Source organism: Hydra viridissima, unplaced genomic scaffold (genome assembly GCF_058129835.1).
Source record: "Hydra viridissima isolate aposymbiotic clone 2 unplaced genomic scaffold, HvirCarnegie_v1 scaffold_8, whole genome shotgun sequence".
In the NCBI taxonomy this organism is placed as follows: domain Eukaryota; kingdom Metazoa; phylum Cnidaria; class Hydrozoa; order Anthoathecata; family Hydridae; genus Hydra; species Hydra viridissima.
In genome coordinates, this window is record NW_028324307.1 from 12,575,393 (window position 1) to 12,596,013 (window position 20,621).

The 20,621-nt window shown below is 30.3% G+C and overlaps 2 protein-coding genes and 1 pseudogene across 5 annotated transcripts in view; 1 reads left to right on the forward strand and 2 right to left on the reverse strand.

Annotated features, from left to right (window-relative positions):
* LOC149885182 (uncharacterized) lies at positions 1-12,185 on the reverse strand. Of its 3 annotated transcripts, none has more exons than XM_090095222.1 (4): positions 12,079-12,185; positions 2,006-2,229; positions 1,667-1,810; positions 1-1,493 (listed from the first exon to the last, which is right to left on the reverse strand). In XM_090095222.1, the coding sequence occupies exons 2-4, from the start codon at positions 2,211-2,213 to the stop codon at positions 1,333-1,335; spliced, it is 513 nt and encodes a 170-aa protein (XP_089951348.1). In that variant the 5' UTR covers positions 2,214-2,229; positions 12,079-12,185; the 3' UTR covers positions 1-1,332. The 3 variants fall into 3 exon arrangements, with proteins under 3 accessions (XP_089951348.1, XP_089951346.1, XP_089951347.1); XM_090095220.1 differs by lacking the exon at positions 12,079-12,185 and adding an exon at positions 3,895-4,014; XM_090095221.1 differs by lacking the exon at positions 12,079-12,185 and adding an exon at positions 3,505-3,608.
* The window catches only part of LOC149885174 (uncharacterized), a 146,914-nt pseudogene that overhangs the window by 93,680 nt on the left and 32,613 nt on the right, over positions 1-20,621 (reverse strand). The window lies entirely within an intron of this gene.
* Positions 6,439-20,621, forward strand: part of LOC149885183 (uncharacterized) — a 23,466-nt gene continuing 9,283 nt past the window's right edge. Inside the window, exons 1-5 of the mRNA XM_090096041.1 lie at positions 6,439-6,560; positions 14,847-14,950; positions 16,978-17,204; positions 17,378-17,521; positions 17,614-17,775. Coding sequence (XP_089952167.1) covers positions 16,994-17,204; positions 17,378-17,521; positions 17,614-17,775 — 517 coding nt within the window. The 5' untranslated portion in view covers positions 6,439-6,560; positions 14,847-14,950; positions 16,978-16,993. The remainder of the gene's footprint in view (positions 6,561-14,846; positions 14,951-16,977; positions 17,205-17,377; positions 17,522-17,613; positions 17,776-20,621) is intronic.

Below are 20,621 nucleotides of genomic sequence, written 5' to 3' on the forward strand. Positions count from 1 at the left end.
CCTGCTGCGGTGAGACCACTGCAGTTGTTTATGATAATAGTATAATATGATGCTATTTTGTTCTTTTTTGTACTCATTATCTTTGTAACATTCCATTTAACACTTGATCTCGAAAATGGTAAAATCTTTTTTAATGGTCTGTTGTTCATTTTCAATAAAGAATTGTAACTGATCCTCTTTAGTTAAGAAGCTGCATATTGGGTGCTTATTACTTGAGGAATATTGAAGTATGGGTTGCATCTTAGCATCTTTTATGATATCATAATTTCCAATTTTTGCAAGGTTGAGTCTTGTAAACTTTGGGAAAAGGTAATGACCCATGTCATACCTTTAACAACTCAGCAAACATCGAGTCTAAAAAAGACGTCTTTTAGATGTATAAAAACCGTCTAATACGTCTAAAAGACATATTTAAGACGTCTTTTTTATACTAAATGTTTGCTGGGAGGCGCTCTCAAGTTTATTAGGCAATTGTTTAGTCCTATCAACAACCATTGGAAGTTTGAAAAGAGTTGTTAGGCCAGTAAAACATCTCCTGCAGATTTAAGAAATTTAGTGTAACACAATTAACTAAATTATCTAAACATAGCAAAATGAACTTACTTATCTACTCAGTTACAAACTAACTTGTAATGAAAGCACTGAAATAGGTTTTACATTTCCCACCGTCCGTTGAGCACCATTTTTTTACTTAATTTGTTATTTTAAATTCCTTCACCAATTCATTAGTTTTTTAAAATATATTACAGAAAAGCTTTAAGATTAGGACCATTTGAAATTAAATTAGGATAGTTGTATGAAATTGTTGTCTGAAATTTAAAGAAAGAAAGAAGTAGAAATTGACATAAAGATGTTTTATAATAATAGTCATAGATTAAATGAAAAAAACATTATCACAAATTTATTACAAAGAACTAGAAAAAATTGTTTACAAATTGTTTAATTCTTATAAAGTAAAAAATTATCAACGTCATAAAAATTAAGTTAATAATCTCATCTCATCAAAAGACTATTTAGTAGTTTTTGTTAAAACTTTGTGAAAACATTAAATATAAAAATAATATGTAAAATATTCAAAGTTTAAAAAGTTACTTGGAAAGCTTTTAAAAGATAAGTCAACAAAGTTAAAAAGAAAATCAATAAATCAAGTTAATAAAAACTACAAAATAGTTAAAAAAAAAAAAGAAAAAGAAAAAAAATGTTGAGAAATAAATGAAGGGGATTTAAGATCCTGCAGTACACAATAAGGAAATATTTCTTGCAAATTTTCAATAACTCTTAACATCCTTTCAAATATGTAAAGACTTGAAAATATAAATTATTACGAAGCTTTCAAATTACTTTGTGATAACACAAAAAAGAAAGTATAAAAGAAAGGAAACTCGATACACTACCGATCCACGCAAGTATATGACCATAACCGTGATAGCAACTTTCGTTCAGGTATTTGAAAACTACTTTGGCGTAAATAACACCAGCCAATCCAAAGCCACCTGAGAAAAGTTTCTTTGTTTACTAATTTGAATTTGTTTACTAATTTTCTAACAACCAACGTTGATAACAAAGTTTAGAATCATTTTGCTTTTTTTTCCTTTGTTTAAAAAATTTAATGATAAAAATTCTTACGAAAAGGATACTGAAAAAATATTAACAATGTATTACTGACCAGCAAAGAAATTTAAAACGACGAGAAAAGATATCGTCAATCTCCACGACGGTAACTTTTGACAATCATAAAGGACCTTTAAAGAACGGCAAAGTGATAGCAAACCAAACACTGCTCCAAGAATCATGAGAATCAAGACTACATCTAACGAAAAATAAAGCGAAAATAAATATAGATAGACAAATCAAAAAACTTATAAAACATAAATAAAACAATAAAAATTAATCATAATTAAGATCTTTTAAGTTTCACAAAAGATAAGAGTTTACTGTACTTTTTTCTATACTTTACATAATTTAAACTATGTTTTTTTGTATAAAATTGTAAATGTAATCTAACCAAAATATATGCCATCTTCAAACTTTAGAATATCGTGTCTGATTATAGCAGACTCGTAAACGTCTTTTACTTTATATTTCCAAAGTCCAATAACTATTAAATTCGTTTCCCACCAAGAATCACCAGCAGCCCCAACAATTAGTCCGACCAAACCAAGGGTTGATAATAAAGTTAAAAATAATGGAAGAGTTGCACTTTTTAATTCCATCCACAAAAGATTTTACCTGTAAAATCCAACAAAAAAACTTATTTACTTACCTCATTTAAAATACCTTGTTTTACCAAACAATATATTTACAAAAAAAACCTCGCTCTCCTAACATCACGCTTGTATCAATAGCGTATTTGATACAATATTACATTTGTTGATCACAACATTCATTTCATAAATATAAACTTAATTGCTCTCCTCCTAAATAATTTTTTTTTTTTTAATCTTTGGAATCAAAAAAAAAAAAAAAAAAAATTTATGGAAGATTTATTAAAAAAAATTTAAAAAAATTTATTTGAAGTTTTGGTGAATTGAAGTTTTACTGAATTATCCAGGGTTATCTGTGCCAGTTGAAGTTTTTAATTGTTAACATTAAAAAAAAAGATTAGCAATAAACACTTGTGAGGGCTTTAAACACAAAACTTTTCTAAACAAATAAATCATTTTATTCTCTAAAACAAAGCTATTCTCAATAGCAGCACATAATATGTTATCTGTTTTTTCCTCTAGGTTTGCTCTAGGTTAACTGTTAAGAAATAACCGCCCAGTTTTATTCTACTATCTTAGTTATGAAAAACTATTAAGTTTCAAATCAAAATCGCGTGTAAAGTAAAAAAAAGTCATTGATCATTTGATTTTTGTGATATTATTTTTTTACTCTTCTTGTTAAAGAATTTGTTAATAATATTTTCCTTTGTGTAAAATTATTAACAACTATTTTAGTTTTTCTTCTGTGAAAGTGATACAGCTTATTGTGGTATGTATCTCATTCAGGTAAAATTAAAATTAGCACTGCATCTGCAACCTGTTCAGAAACTTTTCACCCCCATATTATGACGTTTTATAAAAGAAACAACAGGGCTCAAAATTACTTGCATTTTTCATGCTGTTTACCTTTTTTGTTTGGATCATGGATATCATTTTTTAGGCGTCTGTTTTTAAATAAACAAAACTGTCTTTTTGATGACTTGAACATGAAATAGAAGAGCGAGAACAAGAAATTAAGTTGTCCTACATTTGATTTCTCTTAGAGAGACTAACTAATCCCTAAATAAAAAAAAAAAGCATTTCAAAGTTGCTCATCATTTTCACTTCTGATCTGTCATGTAAAAAATTACATTACTCTGCATGAGGTGATTGGTTCTTGAAAATTTAAAAAATAAAATTGTTCTGGAACTTTTTTAGAATAATTATCGCAAGAACAATATGGAAACACTGCCTTAAAGTAATAGCTGCAGCCAATGAATATTATCGCCATTGTTTGTTAACTTTGTTTTTAATTACGTACCTTGCCCAAAACTGTGTGGTTTCCATGGGTTTATCAGTATGTTTCGCTAATTTAGGAAATTAAAAATAGAAGAAATATAACATTTACAATGAAAATAGTATGAGATAACACGTGATTTTGATTTCAAACTTTATTGCTTTCTCATAATTATATTGTAGCAGAACTTATATCAGTAAGAGGTTTATTGCTTCATCAAAATTCAAATGAGCAGTTTAACTCAACTGCTATACTCGATCGACTAATGCAAATAGTACGAAACCAATATAAGGAAACTAAAATAATTAATTTCCATTCCACACTCCAAAAAATCTATCTCCAGTCGTATTTACATTTAACTTTTAAAGTATTGATAAGAAAAAAAAAAAGATAAATAAACTGTTAAAGTTATACTTCTGCTCATGGATTCGCCAAATACTTCTAAAAATTGTTTAAAAAAACTTTACTCATAGTTTATTATAACCTTCTTTTATCTTCCCAAACGTTTTTTTAAGAATATCGCACAAAAAAATTAGTGATTAGCATTCTTATAAAATTTATATTTCCGTTTTAAATATGTATTACCATTTTGTGTTATTTTAACATTCACTACAATGCTTTAAAAATAAGTGACGACTCATCAAAACTGAACACAAGGTTATTAAACGATTTCCATCGAAACTAAAGTTAATTGGAAGCTATAATTATATATATACATATATTTATAGATAAATAACGTATACTTCAACACTGATTTAGCTCTTGAGATTTGATTTTTTAATACTATTTTGATTGTTTTAGCTGTAATAATGTGAAAGCATATTACATAATCCTTATACAACAACCCTGTTTTTTTATTTTTTTCAAATGAAAGCTAAAACAATCAAAATAGTAATAAAAAAAATCAAAACTCTTAATAGCTAAATCAGCATTGAAGTGTACGTTATCTATCTATCTATCTATCTATCTATCTATCTATCTATCTATCTATCTATCTATCTATCTATCTATCTATCTATCTATCTATCTATCTATCTATATATATATATATATATATATATATATATATATATATATATATATATATATATATATATATATATATATATATATATAGATAGATAGATAGATAGATAGATAGATAGATAGATAGATAGATAGATAGATAGATAGATAGATAGATAGATAGATAGATAGATAGATAGATAGATAGTGCCTCAGGTCGACAGTTTTCTGAAGTCGACAATTTTAAGTCGACTTTATGATACATAAAATTTTATGGTCAATGCGTTTTTAAACATGGTATAAATCTGAAGCCTATTTACTGCTGTGGAGCAACATTTTGTTTAACATTTAAGTTTTTTATTTTAAATATAGTGAATGAATGTTAATTAGCAATTGCCTTGTTCTTCTTGTATATCTATCGAAATTGCGTCAGACAGACACTGTGTTTGGAATAAATCGTCAACCGTAACTTCATTTGATTTTTTTTATTAGTGAATGTAAATAAATTAAAGATTTTACGTCTCTATATTGTTAGGAGAAAAGATTTCTGAATGTGAAGCACTCAAAACAGATGAAAAATAAAAGAGTAGCAGTATTGGTTGCTTCATCTATTACAATGTAATGGGAAACAATGGGAAATTTTGGTTAGAATTTTTTGTTTAGAAGTGTGCATTACGGTGTTCTGTATATTAACCCTTTTGAAGTAAATTGCATCTTCACCATTTGTTGGTTACATCAAAGTAATTTTTGATCAAGAATTAATGCTTCTTATTCTCTGCAAGCAGGAAGGTAAAAGCATTCAAAGAAAATGAAACTTTATTTCTAAATAAATTTAATGACAATAAAGCTTTTATTTTTCGTTATTTAGGACTTTACGCAATTAAAGACATTGATATAGACAGAGAAATAAGGTCAATTATTTTAATGCTTATTCTTGCATGTGTCCTACTTAGGAGATTTTAAATGAAAGGATTTTGATTAATAGTAATTACTCTTTAATGATAACTCATTTTCATATTTTATGATGAATGGCTATTGTATTTTTATGATGAATAAAAACATTTTTTAATGATGAATAATCATTATTGTTCTACTTGTGTTTAACAAACTCTATACCTCTTTTGACATATAAATGTATACATTTCTATAAACTGGTTATTAAGATCGATAAAAATAATCTTCAAACATTTTTTTAATGACTACTCAAACAATAGTTTTAATGACTACTTAGTTAATCGTGTATACTTTGAGAATTGGTTATAGCTTGTTGCATTAAGTAATTACACCTGAAACTAGTGCAAGGATCTAAATGGTCATTTTAGTTACAACCCTTTTATTAATTGTAAACATATTACAGAAAATAAAAAAGTTAATAATTCTGTAAATTGCATAGCTATTCGTTAATCAAGCTGATACTTTTCAATTATCAGGTACGGGATAGCTCACAAAACTTGAAGAAGAAGAAAAAAATGCTTTCACAAAAAAAAGCCGAAGATCTTTTTAAATATATGACTTCAAAAACATCCCAAGTAAATACCTGCAGAAGTTCCAACTTAATGGGTGGATGGGTTTTTTTGATTCCAAAATAAATCACGTCTAATGTTAAAATTCCCAAATGACTCACGCCTAATTTTAAAGTCATGTGATGTCAAATAATTTCAAAAATCCAAGTTAAAAATGAAATGAAGAAGTTTAAGAGCAGCATGGCAAAGAGGTTTCAATTATCTTTAATAAATAATAACCTCATATTTCCTATCGATTCATTTATGCCATTATTTGTTACTTGCTGCTTGCACGATGAGCTTTATAAGAAACTCCCTTCTCATAAATTAGAGCTTAATAGACTTGAATGGTTATCACCAAACAACATGGATTAAAATATATCTTTTAAGTAGTTTAATGAACAATAGCTTTTTTGTGGCGATAGGTTCAGTAATTTTAATTGATATAAGCAGATTAAATATATCTTTAAAATCATCTGTTGTTTTAGCTTGCTTGTTCATTTCATAAAGGAAAAAATGTAAGCGTCTAAAACTAAATTGACAAGAACATACGAGATAATGAATATGCGCATTGTATGTCATTTTTATATCATTATTGTTTAATTTTTTGTACATAATATATTTGAATCGGCACATGCTAAAAGAGCCTTTATCCAAATCAGCTGGTTTTGAGAAAAACAAAAAAAAAAGTTTAACCCAAATAAGACTCAACATTTCCTTTTGTAAAAAATGTTAAAATTTAATTCTAAAATAGTTTGATTTGTAACTAAGAAGCCAGGTTTTTAAATATTTTTTTTTACTATGAAAAAATAATGGTAAGAGTATTTGACTGAGGCTCTTTTAGCATGTCGCAGGCATTTCAGTGAAAAACAGATTGTTTTAACTGATAACACACGCTTTATTATGCATATTATTTAAATGAATTAAAAATATTTTTTCAACACAAGTATGTATGTACGTTAAAGACTAACTTATTGACAATAATAATGTTAAAAAAAGTTCTCAATCATCTTCGCTGCTGTTGTGTTGAGCGTGTCCTTCAAGGTTTCTGTTCCATTCCAAGATTTCGTTGTAGAACTGGAGATTTTCCTCGGGAATGTATCGTAGCAACTTTTGGATGTCTTTGATTTTTTCATCTTTGATTGGAACTTTATCAAGTGGATAAGCAATCGCAGCGGGTAAATTTACTTCACTAATTCCCAGTTGTTTAAGGCTGAATGTGTATGCCACGATTGAGTCTATGAAATGCCTTGCAACAACTTGAGAAAGGAACTTTGAATTATATGTGAAGTGCATGAACGCACTTATTAAAAAGTTAACTATTTTTCTTTCGGTAGAGTTCTGGTCTTAGTTTCCTCAGATATTACCATTTTCTTATGAAACTTTGGCCAACAAGTTTCGAACTCGAGTACTTCATTTGTGTCCAATTCTTTAACAATGAACTTGTGATTTTTGCTCGACTAGATAACAATGCCGGTTAGTTTATAGAGGCTGTAAATCCTGTCGTTATTTTTTAGAGCTCTTTTTGTTATACCGAAATCACGGTCACAAGGTAAGAAAGAGTGATCTCTGACAGGGATAAATGGCTCAATTTTTTCAAACCCTTTAGTGTCTGTAAAAGCCATAAGAAATCTGGTCAATGCATGGTTTTTATTTTGTCCTCCACAATTGTCTGAGAACACACGAAGCTCTGTATAGTGAGATGAAACGCTGTTCAAGTAGTCATATACTAATGAACACACCTCATTTGGACCTTTTTTGGCAGTCCCTTTTATGGTAAATTACTGGATTTTTCTTCTTGATATCATGAATGTTAAAAAACTGTGGTAGTCTGCCTAAGGTAAAAAGTTTCTTGCACAGGGATCCTAAGCAGTTGGATGTTTTGCTAATAATCAAAACAAATTGATAAAACATAAGGTTGTTCTTTTTCTTTCACTTCTCTCACTAAGTACTTGTTGAATTGTTTTAAATGTTTTTTAAAAAAAGTTATTTAATTTTTATTACATACGTTTAAAAGAATAAACTTAAAAATGAAAAATTTGAATATCAAGCATATATTAAAACCCATGCTCTACTTTGAGTTTCAGCACAAGCCATAACCGATGAATTGGTTTTAGTTCATGGTGATCAAGCTCCAAAATATAGTATAGTCGCCAAGTGGGCTACTTTATTTAAAGATGGTAGAGAGAGTCTCGAAGATGATTCTTGCTTGGTATAAATAATGATGGACATTATTTTGAACATTTAATAAAATTAAAAAAAACTTCTACAAACTCGAGTTCTGCGAACTTTCTTAACGACCTAAGTAGGTTATGGTACTGAATAAGCAATAAAGTGATGTAGCAGATAGCTAAGAGTGTACGCTGTGCAATAGTTGACAGACCACACTTGTCAGAAAATGAGAATAATTACTCCGAAAATCACCGGAAAAACCCTTTGGTGGCAACAATATACACGCTTTCCTGATATGAAAAATCCAAAAATAGAAATCTTTTATGACCGTCCGAGAAAAAAAAATTCACTTTGAAGTTTTCGGCAAAGTCAAAAAAAGTTGAAAAATGCTGGAAATGTAATATTTTTTATCTGGATGGTCTATTAACCTCTTGTATCTTTCCCAATGTGTCCTGAAGTTGTGATGCTATGCCTCTGTGGTTGTTGATGTGTCCTGAAGTTGTGATGCTATGCTCACTGTACTTGCCAAGAGATTCCTACCTGTGATCAATGAATTCCTTGACATGAAAGAAGACGGCGTTGACTTTAGGGGTCACAATTGCCTTTGGCAAAGAAAGGAAGGAATTTTTGAACTGTGTGGTTTTTTTCAGCATTGTTACTCTGCAACAAATTTCCAAGCAAGAGGACACAACTGCATCAAACTTTCTGAGTGTATCAATCCATGGAAGAACTTGGAATGCTGAGTCTTCTTCAGCAAGTCTTTGAAGAAGATCAACATGTTTCAAAAGTTTTCGGCACTCATTGCCAGCAAACTGGCCTCCATGAAATGGCTGAAGCTTGATTTGAAGTGCTTTTGGCCATTCATTAGTTTTATCCCAGGTTTCTTTCAGTGTTTAAAACAAATGGTTCACCACGCCAAGTAAAAGATGAAGTTCCATGGGTGGGATCTTGTCACGAACAAAAGTAGAGTCATGCACATCTAAGAGTGGATCATGAACAATATTTTGAAACTGCTTATCCTTCTTGTGGTCCAGACTTAAAATGAAGCAAAGCACTTTCTTATTGAGCCAAAAGTACGGAGTTTTCCAAATGGTGACAAGTTACTGTGATCCGCATCACACCAAGCACATGGATGAGAGCTGACATGGGATTGAAGTCTGAAAACAAGGTTTGCTAACTTCATGTCACAGGACAAAGAAAAATCTGCTCCACTTGGACAAATTAAAGACAAGATGCTTTTGAAGTTATCATAATTTTCAGGAACATCCTCAGCAACTGCAACGAGAAGTTGGCGCTTAACTCCACTGTCTCTGGGTGTTTGAAATAACAGAGCCTTTTTCCCTGGTGGTGAAGTGGATGGAAGTCTTGTTACTTGTTCTTGATTGCCAAGACTGACTTTAAGGAAACCACCTCACCATCAATGCCCAACTTCACCAAGTAGTCACTTTGAATATGACGTTGCAACTGGACATCATTCAGTAGCTCAGAGAGATTTTTGCAGTGAACCCCAAGTTGTTTTCTGGACTGCTGCTTGTAATTTGAAATGGATATGTATGTGTGTGAGAAGTGGTCTGCCAATTGCTTTCAAATGTCAAGAAACTTTTCTTTAAATATTGGCTCGACAACTTTAGTATTAGTGACTTGGTATAATCTAGACGCAAGTTTTTTGATGTTGTTGTTTGACAGTCCAGTGTTGTTTTGTATGCAGACAAGATCTTGAGCTCGTAAAAGTGGCACATCACCGTACAGTGTCTTGGGGTTTGAAGGACCTTTAGGAAAGAAATTTGAAAAACACCAACTTGAGAAACTTAAAAAACAGTAGCCTTGTTAAAATGCAAAACATTTTATGTAGTGCTTTTACTATTGAAGTATTAAGCCTTTTACCTGGAGTAATTGGCATGAGACGGCCTCTACCACTTTGCGCAATTCTGACAGTTTCATGAGGTGAGAACTGTTTTGCTGAGATAACAGTCGATGCAATCTGTTTACTGGCTTTTGGATCCTTTGAAGCAAGTTCTTTAAGACTTTCTCTGAAGGTGTATTAATTGTACTGATGTGACACTCCTCTTGCAACAAGTGTGAGACAGTCTGAACATCTTCTTTGATTTTGTTAAGCTCCTGAAGATTCTGATTTGTCCGAAGGGTGCTTTTGAAGTGCTTTCAAATGACCAGTTCGACAAATAATGCAATTACAAGGCTGAACACTTGTCTCTGGTCTAACAAGAACTTCTGTGAAATCATAAAGTTTGGGCAGAGCCACATTTTCGCCTTTGCATTTTTCCTAAAAGAACCCTGCAGGTATTGCATATTCCCTTATGGAACTCGTGAGTTAGAAAAGTCAAGTGTGAATGAAACTGATTTCTTGATATGTTCAATCAAAAAACTTGTCAATTCTCAAGTACATTTGTTTAAACATAGGAAACAAACTGTTTTCCTACAGTCATCATGTTTTTTAACAGAGTTTGGCTTTTTTGCTTTGAAGTTAAAAAAAAGTTATTATGCAGAATTTAACACTTGACAAAAACTGCTTTTTCCTGGAATTACAAAAACTTGTTTAGAATTAAATATTACTCACTTGGGCTCACCAGAAATTGTATTAAAATCATTTTGTTATTATCTTCAATAATAACAAAATGATTTTAATAAAATTTCTGACTTTTTTTTTATGATTTTTATTCCAAAGATACATATTGTACCATTTTGCAAACTTTTTGGACTATGCCGAAAACTTCAAATTGAATTTTTTTTTTCGGAGGATCATAAAAGGTTTCAGTTTTTGAATTTTTCTTATCAGGAAGGTGGGTATATTGTTCCCACCAAAGGGTTTTTCCGGTGCTTTTCAGAGTAGTTATTCTCATTTTCGGACAAGTGTGAGACGACAGTGTTGCCAACTCATGTGCTAGAAGCGCTTCAGTCACTGACTGAGGCGCTTCTAGCTCATTCTCAATAATTTAGTGGCAATTATCTATGCCACCAGTGCATGCTACTGAGATCCTTTTAGCACACAGCAATGGAGCTATCTTTCAAGATGTGGTTTTCATCAATAACTTAATTTATGTATTTTTTTGACAGAAGCCCTTTTAGCATGTGCCAATTCTTTTATAATACTTACAATTTTTTAAAGTATTTAGCTTTATCATTTAAAGTATTTAGCTTTATCATTTTATAGTGAAAAATAGTGTGTGGTCCAAAAACAGATATTTACATCCCTCCTCTGCCATTTTCTTCTTTTTCCTTAGTTCGATTCGATGTGACATTCTAATCACTATGCACAGAAAATCTCATTAATTTGCAGAAATTAACTAAACATTAAGTCGTTTAGCCGAGCATAAAGTGAAGTTCCAATCCAAAAACCATTATACTTTTGCTTTAAGTTTGCTTTAAAAAGCGAACAAAACTTAACTCTTCATATTGTGAGGGCGGTTGATTTTCTTTATTTTTTTCTTAATGTTAATATTTTTTCTTATGTTTAAAGGAAAGGGGTAAAGGGAATGTTTGGGTTTGGTGTTGTTTGGATTAGGTATGTGGAGGTTGGGAACAAGGTTGATGGTCTGGGGAGTATTTGGTTAGGAAAGAGCTAGGTTTGGGTTGTATAAAGGTATATGGAGGTTGGGAACAAGGTTGGTGGTTTTATGAAATGTTTTCTCAGGTGGTATATTACGGCGCGACTATAGTAAGGTGCGCGGTTGGCGCATCAAACTTTTCAATAACAATATTTAACGCATATAGTAATAACAACAATAATATTAATAATCGAAACGCAAACAAAATTACTTACCACTGGTTCTTCTTCTCTTACTTATTTTTCTTAACAAATATTCTCATCAATATATATTCTCTTATATTAACTCATGCAAATATCAATAAATCAATACAGATAATAACGCTTACTTAAAGTAACTCAAATATCTTTTCTTACCAATTCTTCTCGTAAGTTTCTCTTTAAAATCTTCATAAATACTTCTCATAAAATTCTCTTTAAATCTTTAAAAATCCTTTTCTCATAACTTCCTCTTTTTTAAATCTCTTCAAACCTCTTTTCTCATAAAATCTTCTTTTAAAGTCTCTTTAAAACTCTTTTCTCATAAAATTCTCTTTAAATCTCTTAACCTACCTTAAGACTTTCTCTGAAGGTGTATTAATTGTACTGATGTGACACTCCTCCAAAAAATCTCTTAACCCTCTAAAAACCAATCCTCTATTCTTTTTTTTTGAGCTTTTTATAGTTTTCGGTTGTTTACCGTTTTGCTACTTATTCATCATTTATTTATATGACAGGTTGAATAAGTTTCCGTGCGTACATCTTTTCTTGGTTGTTGTTATTTTTTACTTTTCTTTTCACTTTATCGTTTATTCGTATGACAAATTCAATAAGTCTCTGTGCGTACTTCTTTTCTTGGTTGTTGTTGCTTTTTACTTTTCTTTTCGCTTTATCATCTTATTCATATGACAAATTCAATAAGTCTCTGTGTGTACGTCTTTTCTTGGTTGTTGCTGTTTTTACTTTTCTTTTCGGTATATCGTCTATTCATTTGACAAATTCAATAATTCTCTGCGTGTACGTCTTTTCTTTGTTGTTGTTACTTTTTACTCTTCTTTTCGCTTTATCATCTTATTCATATGACAAATTCAATAAGTCTCCGTGCGTACTTTTTTGTTGGTTGACTCACTCTTTTTTTCGTTCGAATATAATATGCTTGAGTCGGGTAAAACTTAAAGATAATGTTTACAACTTTATCATTTTCCCTCCTCACAATATTAAATACATTTTTTAAATAAATACTTTTTTTAACTTAACTAAAGTTTAATGGGGTAAGGGAAGTTAAGCTTCAAGTTCAATTGTTTTTTCAAATAAAAGTTTGTTTTGTTTTTATATAGTTTTGCTTAATAGAGAATTTTTTACATAGAGAATTTTTTAATAATAATTAATAGAGATAATAGAGAATCTTAATAGAGAATTTTTTACAAATACAGTGTGGTACTTTTAAATCCAGAACTTTTTAAACTTTCAGCCATTTTCTTTCCGTTAAACTCTATGCCTCAAAATTCAAAACAGAAACAAAAACAAAGCTGACTTTTAACAAAATACGCCTTTTTTGGCATTTTTTATACCATGTTGAAATAATATGATCGCTTAGCCGCAGTGGTGTAATCATTTCGCTGGGCATTCAGTTCAAGAAATCATTAAGTGGTTTGGGTGCCAAAAAAGATTATTTTATTATATTGCAAAGAGATTTAATTATGGTTTGGCAGATTCTAAGGAACATACATGGGAGGAAGCAGTCAGAAATCAGGATTTAATCATCAGGCTCCAGGAGATCATTAGCAACAATCCTAGCATTTTCATTAGGAAGCTGAGTAAGTTATGGATGTTATTTCTGACGGCATGAGAAAACCATCCATGAAGGCCTCAGGTACAAGTTGTACGTCCTAAATGTCAAACAAATGTTGTCTATTGAAATGAAGGCAAGGAGAGTGGCTGAGTTCTCCCTTATTTTAATATCAATCAAGCAAGAAACAGCCGGGCGAATCCAGTTTTTCAGCGATGAGAAAATCTTCACTGTGGATGCCAAAATTGACAGGAGTAATGACAGATGGTCAAGCTCAAGACCCTAAAGAAGGCCCAGTGAGAGGGCAGAAAAAATTTCCACCCTCTACCCAGGTCTTTATGACTTTTTCAAGCGAAGGCCATGTTAAGCCATTTCACTTTTTCCAGGTGGGCTGAAAGTCACCGAGGTAGTGTACTTGGAGCTTTTGAGTAATGTGGTGAAACCATGGATGGAGAAATGTTCTGAAAATACCTATGTTTGGGACATATTTGAACGAGAGAGACTCTCTAAAGTAAACAGCTGTAGCTGCGAATATGTCTGTCGACGGGGTGGTGAGCGCCTGTTCTAGACTTTAGAAAAAAATTGAAGATGAAGGTAGTTGGATTGAATAAAGTTAAAAAACTGGAATGTGTAAAGCACTTTTAAAAAATTTTGATATAAATCTTTGAAACTGAAATTTTGTTTCAATTTTAATATTTTATCAATAAAATTCTGATTTAAAACGCCCATTCTGTATACAAAAAATTAAAATGATAATTATCTAAATATTTAAAATGAACCTATTTTTATGAAAAAAAATTGTTTACTTTTACCTTTTTATTTAGGAAAAAGTAAACTGGTTTAAACTGTGACAACATTTGTTTAAGATATTCAATTTATTAAGAAAATCAATTAAAATGAAAAACTGATCTTGTAAGAATAAAAATATACAAAAAAAAAAAAGTTGTAAATCAATTTAATTTTAGTTGTTTCATGGTCAGAAGCAGATCTGCAGCATTTTTTAATCCGAAAAAACTCTTCACCACTTTGAGTTTTTTAGAAAAGCATGAGGTTTCTCGGTTTCAAAACATGCAACTAGAAGTTTCATATTGATATCATATTTTGTTTTGAGTTGGCAATTAATTTTACCAAATTCTGAGACACTTTTTGCACTACTTGATGCCTTTGTTTTGTCTCCACTTGTTCGAATGTTGCACTTGCTGAGTTTTATCTAAAGCTTCATTAAAATCTTGCGTTATTTTAAAAGCTTTGAGCTTTTTGGTCTCCTCATCTTGCTGTAGTTTCTCGTGCACCTCAGATGTACTTTGACATTCTAGCCTTCATATCTCGGAATGCTGACTGTTTTTATTTTTTATAGCTTTCAACGTGGTGGCGCTGTAAAACTTCTTTCAAGTTACCTTCGAGTCTTTTTGTAAAGTGTTGCAATTGCTCCTAATTGTACGTTGTTTGTGTTTTACGAGAGTAAGTACCAGTTCTTTTTTTTAAATATTTTTTGATAGATAACAATCGCTACGATATTTGCGTTTTCTTTTGTTAAGAACTATTATCAAGTTTAGCAACGATAACTATAACGATATATGTGTGAACAATTATTATTTTACTTTTTCCCTGATAAATAATTCCTTGATTTTTCTAATTCATAGCAAATTTAGTTTTGATAAGAATTTTTGATGATCAAAAACTTTTTACTTAAATTTGAATTAGAATTACCCAATATGCTTTAATTAACAAAAGAGCAGAGCCGATATTACCTAAATTATGAAGAACCAGAGACACATCAGCAAGTTAAATCGAAAAGATTGATCACAAAGATTGTTTCTTTTAACAATTACAAGACCTGGATTCGATCGTTCCCAAAAGAACGGTTTGATGGGAGAATTTGAATTTGGCTTTTATTATACACTATCCAGTTTAAAGTAACAGCAAAAATTTTATGGAAGCGAATAAATCTGAGCATTGAAAAGTTTTGATTGAAAGAGTGCTCCTCCCATCACGTCAAAGTAGTAATAGGAGTAGCAGTGTTTTTCGACGTCTGTCAGACACCTCCACAAACCAACAGCGTCCCGATTGTCGCTCTATAGCTTAAAAAACCCAATGATTCTGTCGCCAGTGATCACGATGAAACTGCCGATGAATATATGTCGACTAATCAGTTTCGTCATTTATTGGGTCGCCACTCTCATCTCAACCTTCAAGTAGTTGGGGAATTTTTTCTCAACGTTACTTAAACATTTCTCAGGTAATTTTATAGGGCGTTGGTCTGCCATTGGCAGCAATTAGAGCTTTATTTCTTTTGCTATGCTTTCGTACAACTTTTGAACTGCTTCTAAGGGAATTTTTGCCCATTCTTCCGATTAAATAGCTTTTAGTTTATTTAGTGTGTTGAACACTACCAAGACCATATGATGAATACAGTCTGGCAAATTATATAATTAATCTTTTAATTACATACCTTTTATTTAACTTTTATTTAATAAGTTGCCGAACAATTTCCATTATATATCCTTCAAAATCATCATAGCTTTTCCTCCATGACTAACAGTCGGATAATGACAAACTATGTTACACTCGTCTTTTGTTTTTCTCTACTGGTATATACGGGTGGTGGTAGAAAATAAAGTAAAGGACATTCATCAGAGAAAATGACATTCTTTCATTGTTTCAATGAACAGTTTTTGAGAATTCTACACCACTCCTGAAACTTATTGCAGCTCTTCCATGAAAATTGGTTTTATGTAACTCACTGCGCGCAGCTTTGCTGGTTTTTCACTGGTTTTTTCTAGATGGTTATTGAGTTCTGCAGCTATTTTAGGAGTTGTAGTTTAAAGATTTTGTCTTACAAATGAGGCGGTTAAGCTCTTTTCAGAAAGATTCTCTGATTGAGCTACTGCATCTTTAAATACCATCTCGGCGGAATAAATACAAGATTGTTGGGCAAGAAATATTTTTGTCACAAACATTGTTCTCTAGTCATGAGTAGTTCGAAGATGCAGTAACTCAATCAGAGTATCTTCCTGAAAAGAGCTTAACCACCTCATTTCATTAGTGGTATTAAAAGAAAACGCCTTTTCATGAATTGTTTCTAATAAAATTGGGTGCTTTATAATTTCTTTCGTACTTTTCATTCTTAAGAAAAATTAACGCATTCTTAATTGCAGAGTCTAAAGTGAAAGAGTTGATCAAGATCATTACAAAACATGTGTATTCTTGAATAAGTTCTTTAAAGCTTAAATAAATTTTTTGAAAAGTATTGTGAAGCGATAAGTTTTGAATCAGGCAGTGAATATTGTTTTAGAATTCTAAACAGGAATACTCCCTAACGTAAACAAATATCATTTTATGGTTATGCTTTTTAAAATTATTAAATCAAAGTTTTTGAGCTTGTTTACTTTCAGCCTCAAAAATGAAAAAACTTTTCATAGCGAATCAAATAGCAAAGCCTTTTTATAAAATTAAATGCATAATCTTTGTTTTTCTATATTTTATAGTTAAAGTATTTTTCAAATGGCCTCTCGATGTGCAATTCTACTTCTAGTACTTATTACGTTAAGTACAGCGGTTGGTTTTACTGGTTTAATTGTCGGGGCAGTTGGTGACTCATGGTGGACAACTGATTATTCCGATTATGGACTTTGGAAAACAAAGATGATAATTCAAACTAAAGATACATCAACCAGAAGCGATATTCTGCATTTTGACCAAAATTTATCAAAGGGCACGAGATTATTTACTTTCCTATTATTTATATTTTAAATCATGTAAACTCATTTTAAAAAAATAATAATACCGGTTGATTTGATTTTGAAGGCACAATTTAGAAAACGAAAGTAAGCGTTAAGCTTTGAGGTTTTTTACTTCAATTTTTTTAAATTTCTTTTTTTTATGTAGATGTGATTTTGGTTCTAATTATCATTGGAGGAGGATTCTCTTTTCTCTCGTTATTGTGCTCTATATTGATCTACTGTTGCATCAATAAAACTTGCCTTTGGACAGTGGGAAGATTAATTCCCTTATCACTTGCATTTTTAGCTTGTCAGTTAATTTGCTTTTTTCATTTTTCATTTTTTCACTAATATAAAATAATGCGCTAAACGTATCTTATATTAAAAACCTTCCTTACTTAGGGTGCTGCGGATTGGCCGGGCTCATTTACGCTGAAATTGTTTTCAAAGGAGAATGGATGTATTTCAGACACGGTTATGCCGCTATTTTAGCATGGATTGGTAGTCTGGCATGTTTTGTTTCTTGCATCCTTCTTTGCTTCACTTTCTGTATTAATGAAAAATAATAACGGCAAAATGATCGGTATTAATACAATATATGCATTTATTTAAAATTTAAAAAAAGAAGTAGAAGTCTTTAATACTCTTTATTTTTTTATTAACAGTGACGGAGATACTATTATAAATTAGTTGATTGTATAATGTTGCTTCAAATATTTTTCATTCAATCGTAAACTTTTAGTACATAAGCGATAAACTGAACAGCGTTGAAACTTATCCGCCTCTACTTTCTTTACTTTAATTTTCTCTTTGTAATTAATTATGTCTCAATCGTATTGACAAAATATGTTATTATTGTGCATATAATAGCATGAATATTTTGTCAAGTCTGTTTAGAATAACCTGTTTGATAGCATCTTGTTGCGTCTTATTCAAGATTAAGATCTTGTTTATTCACTTCACTTCTTACTCTCTTCGTTCCCTTAGTTTCATATTTAAGATCAAATAGCACTCTTGCAGAATTACTCTTTCGTTTTTTTGAAAACTGTCTAATGCTTATTTCTATAATAGTCTTCTAAAAGGAATAGTGTTAGTATTATTATTATATAATGTTAGTTTTTGTTGCAGCCCTTATTTTATTATTTAAATGAAATTACGAAGTTGTATATTTATCTTGATTTCAATCAAATGTTCACATTTTATGTAAATAGCAGCATTTATTCCATTTTATACATTTTAATGACATAGTTAAATAATGAATATTAAATAATGGGTTAATAAACATACACCCTTTATAAAAGATGTGGTGTATGCTATACTAACTAAGCATCTGCGTATTGTTACTTTTTTATCGGAATTAAGCGAGATAAACATAACAATACGAGAAAATCTCGTATCGTTATGTACCGATACTCGCCTATAAATAATCTCGTATCGGAATAAAATAAGGAGATTTTTTATGCATCGTATCGGTATAGTAAGGAGTCTTTGTAAAAAGTATCGTTATAACTTTATTATTACCGATATTTTAGCGATGTATCAAAATGTTTATATTACTTTTTTAATTATTACAATACAAAACGATACATAACGAGATATGGTGATACAGTACAATCTCTCTAATTCGAATTTTATGGGGAAAAATAAAAGTTCGAAATAGAGAGATTTTCGAATTACAGAAAGTTGACTTTTCTTTTGCTCATTCACGTTGAATCTACATTTAATCAAATTATGGAGCTTTTCGAACTAAAGAGATTCGAATTAGAGAGATAATACTGTATTAACTTTTTAAATTAACAATTTAAATGTTTTTAACAATTAAGTTGGTATCCAGCCATTATTTCTATTTTCTTATATTTTACACATAATAAATACCTTTGATGAATTATAAGCGTAATAGATAAAAAAATTTTTATTTGAAAAAAAAAAATTACTGACTCAGCAAAAAAAGGTGAAAAAGTTAACGTTCCAAGAACATAAATAACTTAAGATTACATCAATATTAAAGGTTGAAATTTTGCAAAAGGCTAGTATACTAGTGTAGTTTGTGCCTGAACCAAAAATTTTTTGAAAAAATTTAAATGATCAAAACAGACAGACTTAATTGTGTAAAAAACTATTTTTAGCGATAAAACACTCGTTTGATATGATATTTGTTGGTTAATTCTAATTTTTTTTTTTTTTAATTTTTTTTTAGGTTAAGGCACTAAAAACATTAATAATGAACATATCCTGAAAATATGAAGCTGAAATGATGTTTTTTTTTTATTGAGATATCATTGTTTTTCTACGGCTTCTCTTAAAAAAAAAAAAATTTGAGAAAAATCAATTTTAAAATTACAAATCACGTACACTACTCAGATAAATCATTAAAAACCACCAGAACAATAATCATTTGCAATTTCTTCATCTAATTTTGTCCAAAAAAGTTTTTTCTAAAAGATCTTAATTCTTTTCTTCTTTTTCTTTGTTTCATCTGACATTTTTTTGTTCATATTTTAAACCGTATGGAGTTTTTTTTTTTACTTGCCCCAATTTCAAAGTAACTACCAGATTTAACGTTAAGAGCATCAAATGCAGAAGATAACTTTTAGCAAAGCCATCATTATAAGTAATGGTGGCAGAGTAAACAGCCATTTCAACAACAGCTTTAGAGGTGAATACAGTTTTAGGGGAACGGTTCCAAATTAATTGATTAAACGTTTCATTTCCATTTTGAGTAATGCCGAGAAAATATTTTGTAAGCATATCAGTATTTGCTAGATCTTGAAATACTGGCTTAATCTTTTCCATAATGGCAACTGGTAAATTTACATTTTTCTTGCATAAAACTTGACAAGCTGCTTTATCAGACTGCCATTACACTAGCTTTTTCACCCATGGTGCAGAATATATGACGATATTCTTCAGAAGTAAAATTAGTGCAATGATGAAGTGAAGCTATTGAAAAGTTCCTCATTTCCAAAAGACTATTTGAATTTTGCTGAATAGCCATTCATAATTTTGCAAGATGTTGATTACCTTTTCCGTCAGCTAGTTTTTCCCGTCGTAATTATTTTTCTTTGAAGACGTAGTCGATTGTACGCTACCACATATATTACAAGTAGCATACTTTTCAAAACAACTTTTCATTTGTTTAAAATGCATTAAAAATATAAATTATCATTATCAAATAATGATTTTTTAAAATTATTTTTCAGCTTTTTACTACTTGTAGAATAAGTTCCTGTGTTTGTATCAAATTGCTTATTTGTGTTATTGAAATTATTATGCTGATGGCCATTAAACTTTCTCTTCTTTGGTTTAATTGCTCTTTTTTTGTTTGCCATACTTTATTTTTCAACCTTTAACTGTAATAGGTTAGATACAAAAATTAAAACACTGTTTTATCTGAATACAAAAAAACTACA